The sequence below is a fragment of the Eschrichtius robustus genome, chromosome 8 (assembly GCF_028021215.1).
Source record: "Eschrichtius robustus isolate mEscRob2 chromosome 8, mEscRob2.pri, whole genome shotgun sequence".
Taxonomy (NCBI): domain Eukaryota; kingdom Metazoa; phylum Chordata; class Mammalia; order Artiodactyla; family Eschrichtiidae; genus Eschrichtius; species Eschrichtius robustus.
The window spans coordinates 106,611,706-106,633,955 of NC_090831.1; the positions used below are offsets into that span (position 1 = coordinate 106,611,706).

At 45.8% G+C, this 22,250-nt stretch overlaps 2 protein-coding genes across 3 annotated transcripts in view; both read left to right on the forward strand.

Moving 5' to 3' along the window:
- Nucleotides 1-357: 357 nt before the first annotated feature.
- GARIN1B (golgi associated RAB2 interactor 1B) lies at nucleotides 358-19,357 on the forward strand. The gene is made up of 8 exons (XM_068549820.1): nucleotides 358-606; nucleotides 1,724-1,908; nucleotides 2,885-3,137; nucleotides 7,221-7,342; nucleotides 9,974-10,011; nucleotides 12,909-13,081; nucleotides 14,464-14,604; nucleotides 19,310-19,357. The coding sequence occupies exons 1-8, from the start codon at nucleotides 358-360 to the stop codon at nucleotides 19,355-19,357; spliced, it is 1,209 nt and encodes a 402-aa protein (XP_068405921.1).
- A 1,982-nt stretch (nucleotides 19,358-21,339) lies between these two features.
- The window catches only part of CALU (calumenin), a 28,565-nt gene continuing 27,654 nt past the window's right edge, over nucleotides 21,340-22,250 (forward strand). For both annotated transcript variants that reach the window (XM_068549400.1, XM_068549401.1), the window contains exon 1: nucleotides 21,340-21,447. The gene's annotated coding sequence lies outside the window, so the exon portion shown is untranslated. The remainder of the gene's footprint in view (nucleotides 21,448-22,250) is intronic.

Here is a 22,250-nt window from a genome sequence, read left to right on the forward strand (position 1 = left end):
GGGTTGAAAGGCAGGGAGGGTATTTTCCTCTTAGAAGCAGAAGGAGCTTCCTAACAGCCTTCCTTCTTTGCTTTGTGCCTGGTTTAGTACTTTCTTAGCAAGTTCTGGGGGAGCTCAGGTCCTGAGAAGGGCTGGGGCCTGTCAGGGCACTAAACAAGCTGTAAAAGCACTCTGGAGGAAAAGGGAGGCTCCTCTGCATTTCCCTTTCCTGCAGGCCTGCCCTGGTTTTTCATGATGTCATCCATTCATCATTGTGATCTGATTGGTGGTCCCAGGCCTTGGCCAGCTGCCCAAGGCCAGAAGGGAAGAGAGAGATCCCAGGACAAACGCGCAGCAGGCCCCTGAGCATGTGCGGAAATGTTGTCATCAGTTCCACATAGAAAGACTTGGAACAAATCGAAGAAGACAGTAAAAGTCACAAGATCCTATCCAACCTTCCCTTCCCTGAATGCCTGGGAAGAATTCAGGGGCCTCTTTCCTGTGGATAGGGAACCAAATCCTGGAGTGGGCCTGGGTGTGGAGGAGGGACTGCTCTGCCAGATGGTTCATTCTCCAGAATTCAACCTGTTTCCTGAATCAGTGGTGTTTGAAAGCAACTTTGTCCAGGTACTCTTGGGCCGCTCAGAATGGCACTCCTTGATTCCTCTAAATCTGTTCCCACAATGTGACGGAGAGTCTGTCCCTGGAACTGGAGTGGAGTGACAGCTGAGGCAAAGAGAGGAACCTAAGGCAAGGCTACCCCCATCTGACCCTGACTTTGCAGAGCTCCAGATAGGTTTTCTTCTGCAGTCGCTCTGGAGAGAGAGGTCAAGTGTTGTCTGCTCTGAGTGGAGGATTTGGTAGCTTCCTCCCTCAATTTACTTCCTCCTCCAGGCTGTCAGCTCAAAGCAGATGAACAAAGAGGCAGTAAAATGAGCTGCCCTTTGAGGGCTCAGAACAGAAATGTTGGTGGGTGAAAGAACAGGAGCTGGACGCCCAGAGAGATCTGGGCTCAGAGTCCGGTCCACTGCTTTCTTATCAGGAGGTGTCATCAGGAAGGTGACCTGCATACCCTGAATCCCAGTTTCCTCTACTGTAAAAAGGGTGGGACTGACCTAGCTGTTCCATGAAACAAAGGAGGCAAAGGCCTTAGTGCAACGGCACTCAGCGCATTTTTGTTTCCTTGTCTGGGCTCCCCTCAGGCCAGATGGAACCCAGAATAAACAGAACTTGGAAGTTACAGGGACCTGACAGTGCAGAAAAGGTACAGGAGATAATAGAGCCCCTCAAGAAAGTACCAAAGGACAGGTTTTTCAAAGAAAATCCAGGAAACAGTCTGGGGAGGATTCACAGAAGTGTGACACATGTCAAGGAACTCTTGTGGGCAGTTGCTAATAGTAGGTAAAGTAAATACTGGTACAGTTGTTTAACCAATATAGGTTAAAACTGTGGTTCCAAACAAGCGATGATTTTGCCCCTGCCACCAGGGGCATTTGGCAATGTCTGAAGACATTTTGGGTTATCACAGTTTGTATGGGGGGAGGGTGGAGATTGCTCCTGGCATCTATTGGGCAGAGGCCATGGGCGCTGCTAAACATCTTACAATGCACAGGACAGCTCCTCCCCAAGCAAAGAATTATCCAGCCCAAAATGTGAATGGTTCTGAGTCTGAGAAACTCCCGCCTAAAACATACTGCTGCTTCTGCCAGTGTTCAGACTGTGCCCTGGGGGTGCTGCTTTGCAGGTCAAAAAGGGCAGGAACTGGATAGACATCTACAAAGCCTCCAACACCACGGCCCTTGGGGTGACCTCCTCTGTGCCCTGCCTGCCTCTTCCCAACATCCTCTTCATGGCCAGCGTCAAATGGCACCATGGGCAGAGCCAGACATGGAACCAACCAACTACAGCCCCCAAGATCATCCTGAAGAGGTAAGCATCCTGAAGTGGGGCAAAGGGGGGGCATAAAGTGGACAGGAGTGAGGGCCAGTCTACATGCCCTCTTTCCTTCTCACTGCATTCACTGCACTGAATTCTTAGGAAATCTCTCCACTTTGGGCCAAGGGGCAGGGAAGTCAGGCAGTCTGGCAGATGGAAGCACTGGCTGGGAGATGCAGGTTCTAGTCCTTATGCAACTAACTAGGCTCAAATAATTTTCGAGTCACAAGTTACTTGCTGCATTGCAGTCTTCCTACTGGTAAAGTGAGTGGAACGAAGTCTTACTTGGAGCTGTAACATTATGCTTATCGGGGATGAAACGGCCCTTTTAGATGTTTGAGCCTCTTCTGTAGGATATCTCAAGAATCTCTAGATATTCCCAGAAGTCCAAGTAAACCCTTCATTGCTCCATGTTGCTTCAGTGATAGACCTCTCCATTATGTTCTAGGTACACCTATGGCTAGTACAGCCCAGACCCAGCTGACTAATACTAGATCCAAAGCCAGCTCCTTGAATCTTAGCTCCTTTGGGAAGAGTAATTGAGACATTGAGGTCAATGAATGCACAAGCTGGACAGTGGGACCCAGCTCCTGTTGTGCTGTCAAGAAGGAAATTGAAAAGCCCTGTGATCCCAGCTACCTTACTCCCAGGCTGTCCCTCTCAAGCAGGATCCAGGGAACACCAGCATGAGAATCACGGCAGGATGGGGAGAGGTTAGAATGCAGATTCCAGGGGCTCACTCCAGACCTACTGAATCTGAATCTTTGAGGGTATCTTCAGGCGTCTGCATTTTAAACAAGCTCCCCAGGTGAATCTGATCTCCCCAAAGTTTGAGCACCACTGTGCTAAGCATTCTCTCTCCTACCCACCAAAGCCTCAGTTCTGAAGGAGACACTCCTCATTTTAATGAAGACAGGGTTGGATCAGAAGCAATGGGGTTGTCAATGTGTGTCTTCCCTCACGCCTTCAGGATTCTCCCTTTGAAGTTTGTGGAGCTCCAGGTCTGTGACCGCTTTCAACGTATCCTGCGGTTGAGGACAGTCACGGAGAAGATCTACTACCTAAGGCTCCACCCTGACCATCCTGAGACTGTCTTCCACTTCTGGATCCGACTGGTTCAGATTCTGCAGAAGGGCCTGTCCATCACCACCAAAGACCCTAGGATTCTCATCACTCACTGCCTGGTACCCAAGAACAGCTGCAGTCCCTCAGGAGACTCACAGGTAAGTGGGCACCATTGGCTCCTTCAGCCAAGGCCAGAGCTGAGCTGTAGAGCTTCAGTGAGCTGATATGGGGGCACCCTGGGAAGCCTTGCCTTAGGCCTTTTCTAACCAGCTTTACTGATTAAAATTCACCTGAGTGTACAGTTCAAAATTTTCAGTAAATGTATAGAGTTGTGCAACCATCACCACAATCCAGTTTTAGAACATTTCTATCACTCTAAAAAATTCCCTCATGCCCATTTGCAGTCATTCCCTGTTCCTACTTTCTGCCCTAGGCAGCCATTGATCTGTCTTCAATCTCTACTCATATTTCTGAAACATTTCATATAAATGGAATCCTATAATATATAGGCTTTCGTGTCTGGCTTCTTTCACTTAGCATAAGGTTTTTCAAGTTCATCCATATCATAGCATGGGGCCAACTCTAGGGTAGAGTCACAGATTATCAATAATTTATTCCTTTCAATTGCTGAATAGTATTCCATTGTATAGATATACCATGTTTTATCTATTCACCAGTTGATGGACATTTGGATTGTTTCCAGTTTGGGGCTATTATGAATAATGCTGCTGTGGACATTTGTGTACAAGTTTTTGTATAGATGTATGTTAGGGTATGTTTTCATTTGTCATGGGTAGATTCCAAGGAATTGGAATTGCTGGGTCATATGGTAAGTTTATGTTTAAACCGGCAAACTGTTTTCCAAGGTGACAGTACCATTTTACATTCCCACCAGTAATGCATGAGGGTTTTAGTTTCTCTGCATCTTCACCAACAGTGGTATTGTTGGGAATTCCCTGGTGTTTCAGTGGTTAGGACTCCGTTCACTGCTGAGGGCCTGGGTTCAATCCCTGGTCAGGGAACTAAAATTCCACAAGCCACATGGCCAAAAAAAACAAAAACAAAAACAAAACAATGGTATTATCTTTTTAATTAAAGTCATTCTAGTGGATGTGTTATGTTTTTAATTAGGGTTTCCTGTCGAGCAACTTTACATGGGCTTATTAGTCATTTATATATCTTCTTGGTGAAATTTCTATTCAAATCTTTCTTGAAACTTTTTTAAAAAATATTTATTTTATTTATTTATTTGGTTGTGCCAGGTCTTAGTTGAGGCAGGCTGGCTTCTTAGTTGCAGCTCGCCTGCTCCTTAGTTGTGGCATGCAAACTCTTAGTTGTGGCATGCAAACTGTTAGTTGTGGCATGCATGTGGGATCTAGTTCCCTGACCAGGGATTAAACCCAGGCCCCCTGCAGTGGAAGTGCAGAGTCTTAACCACTGGACCACCAGGGAAGTCCCTTGCCTATTTTTAAATTGATTTTTTTCTTCTTATTGAGTTGTAAGAGTTCTTTGCATATTCTGGATACAAGTCCTTTATCAGATGTATGGTTTGTAAATAATTTCTCCCAGTCTGTGAGTTGTCTTTTCATTTTCTTAATGATGTCTTTTGAGGAGCAAAAGTTTAAAATTTTATTTTATTTATTTATTTTATTTATTTTTATTTTTGGCTGCGTTGGGTCTTTGTTGCTGCGCGCAGGCTTTCTCTAGTTGCGGCGAGCAGGGACCACTCTTCGTTGCAGTGCGCGGGCTTCTCATTGCGGTGGCTTCTCTTGTTGCAGAGCACAGGCTCTAGGCGCGCAGGCTTTAGTAGTTGCAGCGCGCGAGCTCTAGAGCATAGGCTCGGTAGTTGTGGCGCATGGGCTTAGTTGCTCCGCAGCATGTGGGATCCTCCCGGACCAGGGCTTGAACCCGTGTCCCCTGCATTGGCAGGTGGATTCTTAACCACTGCACCACCAGGGAAGACCAAAAGTTTAAAATTTTGATGAAATGCAGTTTATCAATTTTTTCTTTTATGGAGCAGGCTTTTGGTGTTATATCTAAAAACTCTTTGTTCAACCCAAAGTCACTAAGATGTTATCCTATATTTTCTTCTAGAAGTCTAGAAGACTTAGCTCTTACATTTAGGTCTCTGATCCATTTTGAATTAATATTTGTGTATGATGTGAGGTAGGGGTACTTTTTTAAGTACTTTTTTTTTTTTTTTTTTTTTTTAGCATGTGGATATACAACTGTCCTAGTACCATTTGTTGAAAAGCCTATCCTTTCCACATTGAATTGTCTTGGCATCTTTGCCAAAAATCAATTGACCATAAATGTAAGGATTTATTTCTGGCTTCTCAATTCTGTTCCATTGATTCGTTTGCCTATTCTTGTGCCAATACCACAATGTCTTGATTAATGTAGCTTTATAGTAAGTTTTGAAATTGGGTGTTGTAAATCTTCCAATTTAGCTCTTTTTCAAATTGTTTTGGCTATTCCAGATCCTTTGCATTTCCATGTAAATTTTAGTATCAACTTGTCGATTTCTACAAAAAAAAAAAAAAAAAAGCCAGCTGGAATTTTGATAAGGACATGTGGAATTTATATATCAATTTGGGGAAAATTGCCATCTTGACAATATTGAGTCTTTTAATACATGTATATCGAATGTCTTTCCATTTATGTCAATCTAATTTAATTTCCCTTAGCAATGTTTTGTAGCTTTCAGTTTACAAGTTCTACACTTCTTTTGTTCAATATATTCCTAAGTATTTGATTGTTGTTGATATTATTGTGAATGGAATTGTTTTCTTAATTTAATTTTTGCATCAGTCATTGAAAGTGTACAGGAATACAATTGGTTTTTGTGTATTAATCTTGTTTATTAGTTGTAGTAGTTTTTGTGGATTCCTTGGGATTTTCTACATATGTGCATACATTCATGTCATCTGCGAATAAAGACAGCTTAACTTCATTTCCAGTTTGGATCCATTTATTTGTTTATTGCCCTATTGCATTAGTTAGAACCTTCAGTACAATGTTTAATAGAAGTAGCAAAAGTAGACATCCTTGCCTTGTTCCTGGTATTAGGGGAAAAACATCCAGTCTTTTATTAAGTATGATGTTAACCATGGGATTTTTGTAGATGCCCTTTATAAGGTTCAGGAAATTCTCTTCTATTCCTTGTTTATTGAGAATTTTTATCATGAATGGGTATTAGATTTTGCCAGATGCTTTTTCTCCATCTGCTGAGATGATCACATATTTTGTCCTTTATTCTATTAATATAGTATATTACATTAATTGACTTTTAGATGTTAAACCAGCCTTGTGTTCCTGAAATGAATTCCATTTGGTTACGGTGTGTATGATCCTTTTTATATATTACTGGATTTGGTTCATTAGCATTTTGTTAAGGAGTTTTGCATCTATGTTCATTAGAGATATTGGTCTGTAGTTTTCTTGTGATAGCCTGGCTTTGGTATCAGGGTAATACTCACCTTATTGAGTGATTTGGGAAGTGTTCCCTCCTCCTCTATTTCTGAGTTTGTGAAGAATTGGTGTTACTACTTCTTTAAATATTTGATAGAATTCAGGGAAGCCACCTGGGCCTTTTTGCCCCAGGCCATAGAGTATAAAGAACAGAAGCCTGACTTGAGTTACAACACAAAATCCAGGAAGGCCGAGATTTTTATCTGTTTACTTCACTTCGATTCCCCAGTGCCTGGCACGTAGTTGATATTCAATAAATATTGAATGAGTATGAGCAGCGTGCACAACTGGGGCATCTGTGGGGCATCACAGGCAACAGGGAAAAAGGCAGTTTTACTCTGGCATAAAAAGTAGCTCAACGTAGGATATTTCTTAGAGAAATGAATTTGAAAAACATTACATTCCTACAATAAACATTTAATCCCTTTCCATTTAAATATAAAACCAAGTAGCATAAGCTTTATTAAAGTTTATATTAATGGGCTATTCAATAACATATTAAGGTATGTTAATAAGAATAGCTTATCTACTAAATTATGTTTAAAGTTTTCAGAGACAATGTTATTCTTGGGACACCAAAGGATATTTATAACAGTACGGGGGTATAAACAAACAGATATGGCCTCAGAATTGCCTCTCTGTGCAGTTGGCGTGGCTCTGTCTGATAGGACAGCTGAGTTCTAACCTTTAGGGTCTGGACCATGATATTAGGAAAATGCAGAGACGCTAAGAACTTAACCACCTGGTTTTGCTTTTTTTCCTCCATCTAGTTAGTGCAGAAGAAACTCCAAGCCTCCCAGCCCAGCGAGAGCCTCACGCAGCTGATGGCCAAGGGGGAGAGTGAGGCCCTCTCTCAGATCTTTGCCGACTTGCACCAGCACAACCAGTTCAGGTACGTGACTCAAATCCAGCCAGCATGACATCCCCAGATGGTCTGCGCTGGGAGATCCAGAAACCAAGTTATCTTGGTTAATGGGCACAGGGAAGTGCATGAAGTATTGCCCCTCAGTATTCAGTCTGTGTTCTTGACTCAGGGCAACCTTTTCCTGGGCTCTTTGCCTAATTCTCCTTTTCCACAAGCATCGTGGGCTTAACCCCAGAGGAGGAATTTTATAAAAAATGAAAAGTAGCTTCTTCAATATTAAGAATAAATTAGTAACACAGGTGGAAAAGTAAAACCTAATTTCTAAACTAGTTTCTAGTCCTACAGAAAAGTAGTCAAAACATTGTTTAAAATGTCATCATCTATCACTGGGTTCCTTTACCTACTTAACTGGCCTCTGCTTGAACTTTATGGAGCTTCTATGGTCACCTTTTTTTTTTTTAATGTTTTCTGGAAAGCTCCCTCATGCAGGCCTGTCTTCTCCATGCCTGAGGAAATGTCCTTACATGTACAGATGACTTAGGGTTGCGTCTTAAGACTGGTTGGTATGAGAGAGACAGAGGTCGAGAGCACTTAGACCACAGGGCACCATGGCCAGAGAGCAAAGATAAAATGGGAACCAGGGTCCTAGTGAACTTGATTTGTGGTGTCAAAGAAAAGGAAGAACAGAAAAAAATTAGTAAATGTCACCAGAATAGAATAACGAGGTGTCAGAGAGAAGGAGATTTTTGTCATAACAGGGACCAGCAACTCAGAGACAGAATTTAAAAAAAGAAAGTTTTATTTGTGAATGCCAGTAATAAACTGAAAACCAGGAGAGCTCAGAGGATGCAATCTCTCATAATGGGTAAGAGCTCACACAACCCTGGGCCCAAGTCACCACTCTGACTATGAGCCCTTGGGGGCATATTGTTTAACTCTGCTGGGCCTCGGTTTTTACACCTATAAAGTGGAAATTGCGGTACTGCCAACCTCAAGCAGATAGTGTCAGGATTAAATGAGCTCACATGAATCAAGCGCTTGGCCCATCCTCAGCAAATTTACAGGAGGATGTAATAAGCTCTCAATTAATATTAACTTGTAGGGAATTCCCTGGCGGTCCTGTGGTTAGGACTCTGCGCTCTCACTGCCGAGGGCCCGGGTTCAATCCCTGGTCAGGGAACTAAGATCCCGCAAGCCACACGGCGCGGCCAAAAAAAAAAAAATTAGCTTGTATTATTAATTCTAACTTGATCTGGAAGTAGAAAAAGTATTAACACAAGAAACAGACTTGTTAGTTGCCCGCTGTTAAAGAATTTATACTGGGGTTGTCACTCTGTATATCATACAGAGATCTGTAATGAAGGAAGATGTAAGAAGGTAAGATGTCACATTGTTGAGCTGGAGAGCCCTGGACTCTAATGGAGGAAGATATTTGATATCTAATAGCAAGATATTTTGACTGTCTCAGAATGTTAACTTACAGATTTTCTTTATTACTCTGGGAAGGACGGCTTCTGTTTATACCTCACTGGCCACAATTCAGTCACATGGCCACACCCAGCTGCAAAGGAGGCTGGGAAATGCAGCCTCCATTCCACATAGCCATGGACCCAACACAAAATTAGATGTTCTGCCCCGGAGAGAGAAGGGAAAAGGGCATGCTGGGGACCTACTGGCAATCTCTGGCACAGCTAGCTTTTAATATCTCCAGGAGGTCAGAGGAGTCGAAGACCTGAAGGAGAAACATGCACAACCCAGATAAAGGGTAGAGAAAGCTGTGCAGGGTAAGGGAACAAATGAGGCTTCACCCTGAGGAAGAAGCTTGGTGACTGCAGGGAAAGGGAAGGAAGGCCAGTGGGGAAGTGGGGATGGTGGTAGGACAACATTCGTAGAAGTGGGCAGGGACCAAGCCAGGCAGGGGCTGGGAAGCCATGCGAATGGATTTAGACTTTAAGTGTAATGGGAGCCTTAGCAGCATTTTAAACAGGGAAGTGACGTGATCCCATTTACATTTTAAAAAGGTCACGCTGGCTGTTGCAGTGACAGTGATTTGAAGAGAGGGAGGCTAGGTGTGGAGAGACCAGCCAGGGAGCCATGGCAACCGAGTCTGGGCTGTCATGTACAAGAAGGATCAGAGGGATGTGAGAAACAGGGAACACTGAATTTTTGCTTCCTTATCTCAATAATTGCTTTGTACAGACATTTAGTTTCTTCTCTTTAATTTCTCAGCATGAAGCCCCAAGTGATGATTTTTCTCCTCATTTAGGCAGGTTCTAGTCTGGTTGCAGTTATAGCAGTTTTTGCACATTGGCAGCAACATGCAACGTACAGCAAATAAAATAAATGGCCAAGATGCAGGACCAAACAGATGGAGTCACACCCACTCCACCTCAGCAAAATCAGCAGCCTGGGTTCTGCTGCCCAAACTCCATCCCATCCCACCTCCCCCTTCCCTATTTTTTCTTCTGGTACTTTAATATGCGTCACACCCACCCAATATAGCCACAGCTGGCCTTTTTCACATTTATATCTGCCTCTAAAGCTTTTGTTGCATCAGGGAAAATATAACTAGAAACAAGATTTAAAATGAGAGTTTCATGCTCTATTCTTTTCCTTTTGACTTCCATTTCCTTGATCCTGAAATGGCTGGAGTTCCAGGAGCAGCAGAAAGACAGAGAAAAAAAAGCACAGTCCAGGTAACGGAGGGCACGGGGCACCCTTGTCTCGGAGAATTTTCTGCTCTGCAGATATAGGAGTAAGATTGCCTCTAGCACCCCATCCCAACTTTCCTGGTGCTGTCAGGGTTGCCATCATCCGCCTGTACCTTAGTTTGAGTTCCTCTGGGATCTTTGGCCACCATAGTCAATTTGGCATCAAATCCTATTAATTCCTTTCTTTCAAATGTTTCTTATATTCTTTCCTTCATTTCTACTCCCACAGATCCCACCCTAGTCCACTTTATCACCTCTTGCCTGGCTCACGGCAGCAATCTTCTGCTAGTTCATTCATTCATTTATTCATTCAAAAGCATGCACTGAGCACTTGGTAAGCACCAAACACTGTTGACGGCTTTGGAATCACAGCGAAGAAAGACACAGCACCCCCTTCAAGGGGTTTATAATTTTTGGAGTCAGATGGATAAATCCCCAAATTACATAACCTCTCCTTCCAGGCAACATTCAAAGCTCAAGCCTGGGGTGCCACAGGAGCACAAAGGCAGGCCTCCCTCACTCCTCCCGGGTAGCTGTCCCAGAAGGCCTGAGGTCTGAGCTGAGTCAGAGAGGATGAGTAAGAGTGGGCTGGCCAAGGTGGATGAGGCGGGGTTTCTAGGAAGAGACACAGAGTCTGTGTGAGACAGCATGACCCATTCTGGAAACAGCAGCCCTGTTCCCTATTTATTTCCGGGTTCTAGTTTACCCCAGATCCACTCATTTTGGCACGAATGATCCTGCATGAACTTTCCCCTTGTACCCATCTCACCTGGTCACTGTCCCCTCCTCAAATGGGAGCCCTCTGACTCCTCCTGTTCTCCAGCCCAAATCTTCTGCTCTGGTCAAACCTCAGCTACCCTTCCCCATGCCTTATTCATCCCCCTCTCCTCCTTTCCTCCTGACGCCATCCTAAATCCTACCTAACCTTTCAGGTCCACTCACGACACCTTCCTGCCCAGACAAATCTCTCCTTGCTCATAACCTCTCTTACACAACGTAATATCCCTAATTGTTTCATAGGCTTAAGTCTTGTTTCTTCAACCAATACTAAATTTTTCTGGTGCCTCTGAATTTCTACAGTGGCAAGCACAGGGCTGGGAACACAATAGGAGCTCAATAAATATTTGTGCACCACACCACTAAGAAATTATTCCTCCAAATTGGCTCAGGAGGCAGCCAGAATATCATGTTATATTTAGAGATTTAGAGGAATGTGTAGATCCCAGGGGAGCTGTGCCAACTTTTATCCAAACCAGGGGTTGCAACTCAAACATCTGCAGGGGGTATAGAGGAGTAAAGAGTCTAAGTATCATAGATATAAGAAATGGCTGGGTTTTCTCTCAACTCTATCATTGGTAAAACAACAGCTGGGCTGACACTTGGTTTCAGCATTGAGGAGACAATAGGGAGTGGTGGGGACAGTGGCATGAAAAAGTGAACGTTTCAATTAAAGCTTCAACTAATTGTTGCCACGCTGCAACACAGGCCTGGGGTTGCCAGATACTCTGATTTTTCAAGAAAAAACAAAAATCTGAATTTTTATATCACATACCCCCCCCCAACTTCATAAAATACTAAAGTACAGTACAGGCCAACACTTAGTAGGCAAACAAAAGGTATCTGCAAACCAAAGTGAGCCTGGAGGCTGCCAATTCACAAACCCTGTTCTATATGGTAAATAGAGCTGATTGCTGGCCCACGTTTTCTCCAAGTCTAGAAGTGCTTTCTCATATTATGTGACTGCTAATACAATGGTGATTCATTAATGTTTTTCTACATACATTCAAACACAGACACACACACACACACACACACACACATACACATACACTCAAAACATACCGCATGAGATTAGAGTTGAAGAAGACAGAAATAGAGAATATTTCAAACTTATTTCTAGGACTTGAGAGAACAGTTAGAATTTCAGACTCATAGGACATCTGTGTCATGGGAACTGTTGTTCCCAAGATGCCCCTAGGCTGATTTCAATTAATCATCCTGGGGTGTCCTCAGGACCCTGTTCTTTCCTTGGAGCTGAAGGAACCCCTCTTTTCTCTCTGGGCCAGGTAGTGTACCCTTTCAGTTCGGAAGCACAGTCACACCCCAGCCTCTCGTAACTTTTGGATGACGAGAGAGAGAGAGAGAGAGAGAGAGAGAGAGAGAGAGAGAGCGCGGGCGCTACATTTGGAAAAGTCAGCGTCCCCAAGCTTACCTGTGTAGTTGAATCTTTCAACTCCCTATCAGTGGGTGGTGTGACCTATCACAGTGCTTCCCAAACTTTCACGTGCAAATGATCCCCTGAGGATCTTGTTAATATGCAGATTCTGAGTCAGTGGGTCTGGGTGGACCTGAGACTGCATTTTTCACATGCTCTAGGTGATGCCAAGGCTGCTAGGCTGCAAGCCACCCTTTGTGTAGCTGAAGCCAAGTGGACCAGGAACAGGCTCTGGCTTCAGGCCATCTGGGTTCAAGGCCATTGCCAGTTCCGCTAGCTGAATCTCCTAGGGAAATTCACTTGGTTAACCTCTCCAAGCCACGTTGTTTGCCTCCTTTTACTGGTACTGCCTTGTTCACATGATGTAGTGGTAAAAACACGGGCTCTGTTGCCTGGTTATCTGGCTTTGAATCCTGGCCTTGCCTCCTCATTTTGTGACCACGGGTAAGTGACTTAACCTTGCTGGGCCTCAGAATCCTCATGCATCAAATGGGGACTATGGCAGCACTGACCTCTCGGGGGTTGTTGTGAGTATTAAAAGAGCAAAACGCCTGTAACTGTTTGGAACAGTGCCTGGCCCATAATAAGCACCTCGCAAATGTTGGCTGGACTCTGTGAGAGTGCTCTGTGAATTAAAGTACACAAATGCATTCCCTTTTTGACCTAGAAAAAAAACGTCCCAGTGAAGACTCCATCCCTTGCACCCGTGACCTCAGCTGGAGGGAGTCGTTCACCTATGGAGAGTGGGAAAGAGAGAACCCCTCTGGGCCGCAGCCCCTCTCGCTCCTCAGCACTCTGGCAGCCTCCACCGGGCCCCGGCTGGCACCACTCATAGGTACGGTGATGGGATTAATCCAGCTGCCTTCCTGGGACAGGCCTGGAATCCTACCTCAGGTCTGGGTTCAGGTCCTAGGGTCCTGGGGATGATTCCAGGAGGCTGTGGGGTGGGAGTGGGGGGGCCTCTTTCTTTCTTTTTTTTTAATTATTATTTTATTTTTTAATAAATTTATTTATTTATTTATTTTTGGCCGCATTGGGTCTTAGTTGCTGCGCGCGGGCTTTCTCTAGTTGCGGCGAGAGGGGGCAACTCTTCGTTGCGGTGCGCGGGCTTCTCATTGTGGTGGCTTCTCTCGTTGTGGACCACGGGCTCTAGGCGCTCAGGCTTCAGTAGTTGCGGCGTGCCGACCTCAGTAGTTGTGGCTCGCGGGCTCTAGAGCGCAGCCTCAGTAGTTGTGGCGCATGGGCTTAGTTGCTCCGCGGCAGGTGGGATCGTCCCGGACCAGGGCCCGAACCCGTGTCCCCTGCATTGGCAGGCGGATTCTTAACCACTGCGCCACCAGGGAAGCCCTCAGCCCTCTTTCTTCTCGCCCTGTTCTTCTCTACCTCCAACTGGCCTGAGTGAAACCCTGAGTATGGCACCTCCAGAGCCACCAGAGGCCCCTGGGAGTTCCTGCAAGTGGCTCTGAAGGGACAGAGACTAGCAAGACGCTGTCGTCACTAGAACTGCCTTCTCCCTGCAGTGTGGGAGGCATGAGGGTCTGCCTCTGCAGCGGGGTGGGGAGCTCCTTTTCCTTCCCTGAGCTCCTTGGGAGCCCCAACCTTCCACTGAGGAGAGTGGGAAGGAGCTAGGGGCCCTAGCTGGGGCCCAGCCCTTATCTTCCCAAGCTCCAAGCCTCATCCATCCATCCATGTATTCATTTAACAATTATTCATTAAGTACTTCCTTTGTGCCTCTGTCTGACCAGAGAGAGATCCTTAAAGAAGGTAGAAGTGGTTATATGTTTTCCAGGGTAAAATATTATCAATAAACCACTAACTCTTACAAGTTACCTGTTATTAATAGTTGACAATTTTAAAAATTAACAGAAGTATCTAGGTGCCTGCTGAAGAGCTTTTAAGGCGTTATATCTTATTGTAAGTTTTTCTCTCCTACACCTACAGGAAGTTCTATTTGAGCCACCCTTTCACACTGGAGAGAATCTACGCAACCCTCGCCAACGCCACTCTGCAGCATTCAGCTTTCTGAGGGACTCTGGATGGAGGGGAGGAGAAAGCTGTAACTAAGGAAAAACTAGAACCATCTCACGCTGACAACATAGCCTTTCCCTGGAGAACCACTTGGGAGCATGGCTCCTGGATGAGAAGCATTATTCCAGCATCATTCCAGTCCATAACTTCATGTCCTCACCACTGCACATCACCACACCTCACCTCCGTTCCAGCACAAGAAGACGTGCTCTCAGAAGGACCAGGACCACGATGGAGAGAAGGAAGGAAAGAGGATCAGGACCAGAGGAGAGGTGGAAGAGAACAAAACGGGGGTGAAGAGGAATGTGGAGGGTGGAAATCAGAGAAGAGGGAAGGTGCAGAAAAGTGGTGACAGAAAGAAACAGAAGAGAGGACAAGAGAAGTACACCTCTGAGAGAGGCCTCACCGAGCTTCTATTTATCTAATTTAAAACTTGAAAGTAAGGCCATATACCAAAAGAGATATGTGTTTTCTTCTCTGCTCAGATTCCTCTGGATAAGGATGAGGAGACAGAAATGAATTCCAGCCAAAGGCTTCTCCTTAAATGTCCCTTTTGCCAGTTTCTCTTGTTAGTCTCTCTTTTCTGATTCAAGCTTTAGACCTTCTTCCTTAGTGCATTCCCTAACTTGAACTTGCTAGCCTGGCCCTGCTGTTCCAAATGGCGGTTTGGGTTTGAGGCTGCAGAAAGGTTCCTGCAGGAGGTTGTAAGACAAGGTCTGTGAAGTAGGCAGAGTTTCTCTTTTGTGTTCAAACTTTCAAAGTTTACTATTGTCTCAGCCCTACAAACACTGGCTCACTTTCTTTTGCATATGACACCCCCTTGAAATGTTGACATATCTTGTTAGTGCTTATTAGAGATTCCAAAGAGAAGAGACACAGGCTCAAAGCACAGGTAAATCAGAGGTTCCAGGCTTGAAGTGTAGGTAAAATCAGGGGTTCACAAATTATAGATCAAGAGAGTCACTAAGGAGGGTCTGCCAGACAGCCCATGGACTGGCCTCTATTTAAAATGCAGAATATTTCACATTCAATAAAAACCAGACTATGAGTATTTCAGAAAAGCTACCCAACCTTCTAATTGGAAAGCTTTTTTGGATGTCTTGCTTTGATTTAGGATATCCTAGGGGGGTCTTTTTCTTCACTGAAGTGGTTTTTTTGGGGGGGGGCAGTGACAAAATAACTTTTTTTTAAAACTTTTTATCTTATATTGGAGTACAGTTGATTGACAATGTTGTGATAGTTTCAGGTGATTCAGTTATACATATACATGTATCTATTATTTTTCAAATTCTTTTCCCATTTAGGCTGTTACATAATATTGAGAAGAGTTCCCTGTGTTATATAGTAGGTCCTTGTTGGTTATCCATTTTATTTTATTTTTGTTTGTTTGTTTTTTAATAAATTTATTTATTTATTTTTGGCTGTGTTAGGTCTTTGTTGCTCCACGCGGGCTTTCTCTAGTTGTGGTGAGCGGGGGCTACTCTTCGTTGCGGTGCGCGGGCTTCTCATTGCGGTGGCTTCTTCTGTTGTGGAGCACAGGCTTTAGGCGCGCGGGCTTCAGTAGTTGTGGCATGCGGGCTCAGGAGTTGTGGCTCGCGGGCTCTAGAGCACAGGCTCAGTAGCTGTGGAGCACGGGCTTAGTTGCTCTGCGGCATGTGGGATCTTCCTGGACCAGGGCTTGAACCCGTGTCCCCTGCATTGGCAGGCGGATTCTTAACCACTGCGCCACCAGGGAAGCCCCAGCTGGCTGGTGGTCCTGGCCATGGGCCCCGCGTATGCACGGGCGACTCCCCCGCAGCGCGGTGCGGCTCGGCGCCTCCTCAGCATCCTCCTCCCCGCAGCGGAGCCCCAGCAAATGGTTATACATTTTAAATACAGCAGTCTGTACATGGCAATCCCACACTCCCTAACTATCCCTTCCCCCCATTCACTGAAGTGGTTTTCAGACTGAAATGGTTGGAGGGCTAAAAAGTAAGTTCCGGGACCATCATCACTCTTGCCAAGGATGTGTTATGTCCTAATTCTTGGTGCTTTCAGTATGCACATAGATGATCCTTCCCATACCCTGGTCGCTGTTACTGTCCTTCACCCTCCTCAGCCACTGACCCCCCTGATTTTACCCTAGAGTTTGTCATTAATAACTGCACCCCACCCCATTATTCCTACTCTCCAACTATACCATCTCCTATATTTCCCTGAGTTCAATAATCCTTCGACCCCACCAATCCTGCAATTTCTTGCTCCTTCTGGGTTTTCACTGTCCCTCACTCTCCTCACATCCTCAGTCCCTTCCCCTCCAGCCTAGATTCCAGAATCCATCCTGAATATTATCACTCCCTTGCAAGTACCCTCAGCGCCTTTGTGTCTCTTCCACTTTATTCTACTCACTGACCAGGTCCAACTCTCCACCAACTGCACCATGCCACTAAACTTGCCTGGAGAAAAACCACATGACATACTAACCATTTTCACCTCAAAGTCATCATCTCAGGCCTCAAGAGGGTCCTTAATGTTGCCTGGAGATCATACTATGTTCCCCTCATATGTTCTCTCTGTTGAATGGCTATTTCACATCTTCTCCCTCTTTAAACCCCCCACTGCCTCCTGATGACCCAGCTTCCCATTTCACTGAGAACATAGAAGCAACTGAAAGAGAACTCCAAGTTCTCACCACGATGCCTACCACTTACCTGGAATCGGACCAGCAGATCGAGTTTCTCTCCTTGTTAATATAGAAGAACTGTCTCACTCTAAGCAAAGTCCAACTCTTCCCGTTTTGTACTGGATCCCATCCCATCTCCCCTACTCAAGGACATTGCTCCAGCAACTCTCCCTTCTCCCTACATCATCAGTTTGATTCTCTCTCCTAGGTCCTTCCCATCAGTAACAAACATGCTGGTATTTCTCCGAAACATAACTGTTATTTCTTCCATTTAAAAACATAACAAAATAAAACAAAACCTCTCTTGGCCCCTCTGCCCACTCTGCTCCCCTTTATAGTAAACTCCCTGAAAGGGTTTCCAACATCTTGCTTCGCATTCTCTCTCTAACCCCTCCACTACCCCACCAAACCTGATCTTCACATCGCTAAAGCCAATGGTCAATCTGTCCTCACCTCACTTTTAGCGCGTAACATACGTGATCTCTCCTGGAAACACTTCCTTCACTTGGCTTCTAGAACACTATGCTCTCCTCCTCCCTCACTGGCTTTTCTCCTCAGTTTCCTTTGCTACTTCATTCTCATCAACACCCCCACCACCACCACCATCTCCAAACACTAGAAATTTCCAGGACTCAGTCTTGGGTCTCTTCTAATCAAAATACATGGTTTTATACCACACATAAACCAGTTACTCCCAAATTTTATCTCTAGTCCAGACACCGTGAGCTCCAACTGCCTACTTGACATCTCCATTTGAATATCTAATAGGCATCTCAATATGTCCAAAACTAATCTCTCAATAGTATCCCTCAAGACTTGCTCCCCACAAGGTCTTTTCTATCCTAGTAAATGCAGCTCCATTTTTTTACTTGCTCAAAACCTTGCGGTCATCCTTGACTCCTCTCTCTCCACCCCATTTCCAACCCATCAGGAAACCCTTTTAAACTATTGATACTTTCAAGATATATGCACAATCTGACACTTCTCACTATTTCTACTGTTACTACCTTGGAGCAAGCCATCATCACCTGGATTGTTGCAAAAGCCTCCTAAGTGGGTTGCTTGTTTCTAATGTTAACCATCTCAATCTAATGTGACCCTTTTAAAATCTTAGGTCATGTCACTTCTCTGCTCCAATGAGAACTGGAAACCTTCCAATGGCTTCCCATGGCTTCCCATCTGTATTAGTCAAGGTAATGCTACCTCTGTAAGAGATAAACCCTGATATATCAATGGCATAAAATAACCAACAGAAGTTCATTTCTCACACACAGAAAAGTCCAAAAAGGGTGATCCTGTTCATGGGGTGGCTCTTTAACAGGACCCTGGGCTCCTTCTATCTTGCGACTTGCTATCTGCACTACACAGTTTCCAGGGTTGCCACAGAAAGAGAAAGAGCTTGGAGAATGGCATGTGGCAGGTTTGCATGGCCAGTACTGGAAGTAGTGGACATCATTTCTGCCTCTCTTCCCTTGGCCAGAGCTCAGTCACATGGCCATGCTGTAAGGGGGGCTGGGAAATATAGTCTAGCTGTGTCACAGGATGAAGAAGAAACAGTTTGGTAAATAGTTAGCCAGTCTCTTCTACATCACTTCATTCATAGTAGCAGCTAAAGTCCTTACAATGGCCTAAAGGCCCTGCATGGTGTCCCTCTCCCCTTTACCTCCATCCCTGCTACTACCTCCCTGACCTCATGTCCTCTCCTCTCCTCAATTACTGTACCCAGCCACCCTGACTTCCTGCTGCTGCTCAAACACTCCAGCAGGCTTCAGCTCAGGGCCTTTGCCCTTGCTGTTCCCTTTCCCCGGGATGTTCTTCACCACCTTCAGATGTTCACTCACATGTCATCCTCTTCATAAGCCGTCCCTGGCCACCCTCTCAAAGACAGCAACACCACTCCTGATAATCCTGACACCCGTTTTCCTCCTTTCCTGCCTTATATTATTCCGTGGTACCTATCACCACTTCTCATTCTGTATATTTTGCTTTTTTATCTTGTTTATTGGCTGCATACCAGAATATGAGCACCATGAGAGAGTTTGTTCCATTGTGTTCACTGCTGTATCCCCAGTGCCTAGAACAGTGTCTTGCATACAGGAAACAATACATTCATTTGTGGAGTGAATGTTCAGTAGCACCACATGAGCAGAGTTGGGATGCTTGAAGAACATCATCAGCCTTTGGAGGCTGACATCACTATACCTGCCATAAACAGTCCTTCAGTGCTTCTCTCAGAGACAGAATCCACAGTTAGATGGGCCTTTGGTACAGCTATGGTGACACTTCTTATGAGTGTCAGCCCTCATGTCCTTTTCCTCCTCTGCTTTCTTTCTAACCCTTGGGCTCCCATGAGGCCTAATCTGTTTTTCTCTCCTCAGAAAGCTCATTGGTTCTCATGGCTCCACCAGCTGCTGCCTGGCCAGTGACCCTAATTATCTCCTCCAGCCTATTGGTTCTTTCTTTTTCGATGTTCTGCCATCACCTTAGACTCATCATGTCTTGAACTCAACTCAGTTCCCCCGTCTTCCAGTTTCCTACGATTACAGCTTTAAATTTTTGAGTGTTCCTTCTTCATTTCCTTCTTCCAAGCAGTCACTGAGTCCAGGAAATTGTTGTTCCCACTTTTTAAAATTCCCTTGTATAGAAGTGTTCATTTGCATTTCTCTTGCTTTGCCTAAGCCAAGCCCTCATCCACAGGGAATCTCAGGGTTGACAGGCCCCATCTCTGGCAGAGTCCCACTACCTTATCCAGCCTCTTCTAGGACACTTCCAGGATGGTAGCTCTGCCACTAGGCTGCAGGTCCTTGAGGGCAGGGACCATGTCCTATTCTTTGTGGGTTCACCAGCACCTAGTGCAGTGCCTGACTTCAAGGAGGCATTTTCAAAATAGTTTTTTAAATATCTCCTGATGCAACCTGTTCTATTATAGTTAACCCCTATTAGGAGATGCACCTCCCTGAAAGAACACTTTCAACCTCACAAAGGTACAAGCTTAGAAATCTTCAGAAGAAGACCCACAATTCCCACTGCCTTCAGCTCAGGCTCCTCAGAGCACAGGCTCCCCCCCTCCCCTCTTTTTTTTTAACCTCCCTCATCCCCTACCTGACCTAAGCAGTTACCTCCTACTCTGTCCCCTGCTTGCCCTTGTTCCTGTTATTCCTTTTGCTGAATAGGGCATTCAGAAATTTCTTAGTCTAGCCTGAGTCACACCTTCTTAGGAAGCCCTCTCTGGTTGCCACCAAGGGTCAGGGCCACAACTTTGAATTCCCACTGGTTGTCAATCTCTCATCTTGATGTTTAAAGTAAACTGAGTTGCTTTGTATTTAACTCTCTCATGAGCATACCACGTGTCTCAACTGGATTTTAAACTATAGAGGCTTTATGAGCTAAGAACACAGGTTTATAGTCCATTGACACTGCAAACATAGTAGCCCTTATTTAACTTTAATTTCATGACTTGAAAATGAATGAATAAGTTAATAATTTCCTGTGTTCCTCTTCAATCAGGGACATTCTTTGGGTTCCACCCATTCAGTTCACTTAACATTATTAGGCATTTACTTTGAACTGGGCAGTAAGCTCAAAGCTGTAGGTACAAAGATGAATAAAGACAGATCTCTCCCCTGGAGCTTAGTCTGAAGGAGGACAAATGGATAAGCAGCATTATATAGCAAAATTTGGCAAAGTGTACCAAAGATGCAAAGTGCTATGAAGGTAAATAAGGGAGGAATTACTATGCCTAGTGAGGTCAGGAAAGGCTTCTAGAGCTAACATCTAAACCGTGATTTCTGTGAACCGGGACTTCTATTGTCATTCACAAGGCAGAGAATCTGGAAAACGCCCTCACTCCTGGTTGATAATGAAAGACTATGGAGATGTGAAAGGGCGGGCAGTTAGGAAACACCGAGTTGGTGGTGGCCCGAGCGCGACACGCGAGAAGTGGTGGGAGATGAAGCCGGAGCCAGCGACTGAAATCCTGTACGATACCCCATTTAGGCGGCAGAGCTGAAGGGACAGGAGGGGGTGGGATTATTCAATATATCAATAGTTGGCGACTGATAGAGTCGGATTAATTCGGCCCTGGGTTCTTGTGGGCATGAAGCTAAGTAGGATAATTTAAGAAGCCCTATGGAGGCCGAGTCAAGCGCTGCGAACCAGGACGTGGCGGTCGGACAGCCGCGCCCACACGCCCCTCGGAGTAAGGGGCTGGGGCCCGCCAACCCCACAAGGCCAGGGACGAGAGTTGGGAAGGAATCCTGTCCACGTAACTCGGCGCGCTCGCGGGGACGTGGCGCTTTCCAGCCAATCCGGACCACGAGACCGTAGGGCCAATGGCTGTCCGGGGAAGCTGTGCGTCCGCGGCGGGTTTGTTGGTGATTGGTCCGGAGGCTGCCGGCGTGGAAGACAGCAGCGGGGCGCGGAACCGCTTCCGGTTGGGCGGTGCTTGCGCGCCAGAGCGGAGCCGGTGGGTGAGCTGTAGCCGCGGCATCCTGGGCAGCGGGCGCAACGGGGAGAGGTAAGTACCACCGTGCACTTCCCTCCGCCGCCGCCTCCCCCTTGTTCACTTTCTTTTTGTCCTCTGGGCGTCGCTCCCGGCGCGGCAGGGCCTCCTTGTCTCAGGGCCTCTGTTTCTGCCAGCTCGGGGTTCCGGGGCCTGAGGCTGCTCGCGACTGCCCGACCCTCGGTGCGCAGCCTGGGTCGGAGGCCGCCGCTCGCCTTCCCTTGCGCTCTGGGAAGGGGCCTGGGTCCCTCCGAACTCCGGCTCCCGGCTTTGCGTCCTGTGGGGTACAGTTTCGTGCCTGGCTTGCCACGTCCTCTGGCCCTGGGCCCCGCCAGTCACCAAGCCCCTCGTCCGAAAAGGTCACTCTTGTTTATCTCCTGAAGGTCGGAGTGCAGTCAGATAGCGTTATTGTTACAGCTCCCTGCCACTTCCCACACTTGGGCCTGCTTGTGTCCACCAGCTCCGCCGCAGGGCCACATCCCGAGAGGACATCTGCATCTGCCAAAAAGGTCGTGTTCGCTGACTTTGAGGGTGTAGAAACAAGGGGGAAGAAAGCATGAAGACACTATGTTTTTTTTTTTTTTTAACTCTCTATAATTTTAAAGAAAAGACGGAATATTTCGAGCTTCCATGTTTGGCCGCATGCTTCGGTCAGCGAAGGAAAGTAGTTTTAAAAGCTTCATTAAAGGGTTGTATCTTTACCTTGTTTTGTTGCTTTTAGCTCCAGACCCTAGTTCTGATTTTTGGCATGCTGTGTTCATCAATAAACTTAATTCCCTACAGCTGCCCTGATTAAGAGTCGTGTGATTTGCAGTTCC

Excerpts from the sequence above, each read along its gene's own strand:
- GARIN1B (XM_068549820.1), top strand. The coding sequence starts at position 358 with ATGTTGTCATCAGTTCCACATAGAAAGACTTGGAACAAATCGAAGAAG. Across the intron at positions 10,012-12,908 it reads GAAAAAAAAGCACAGTCCAG|AAAAAAAACGTCCCAGTGAA; the intron begins GTAACGGAGGGC and ends TTTTTGACCTAG. Across the intron at positions 13,082-14,463 it reads TGGCACCACTCATAGGTACG|CACAAGAAGACGTGCTCTCA; the intron begins GTGATGGGATTA and ends CCTCCGTTCCAG.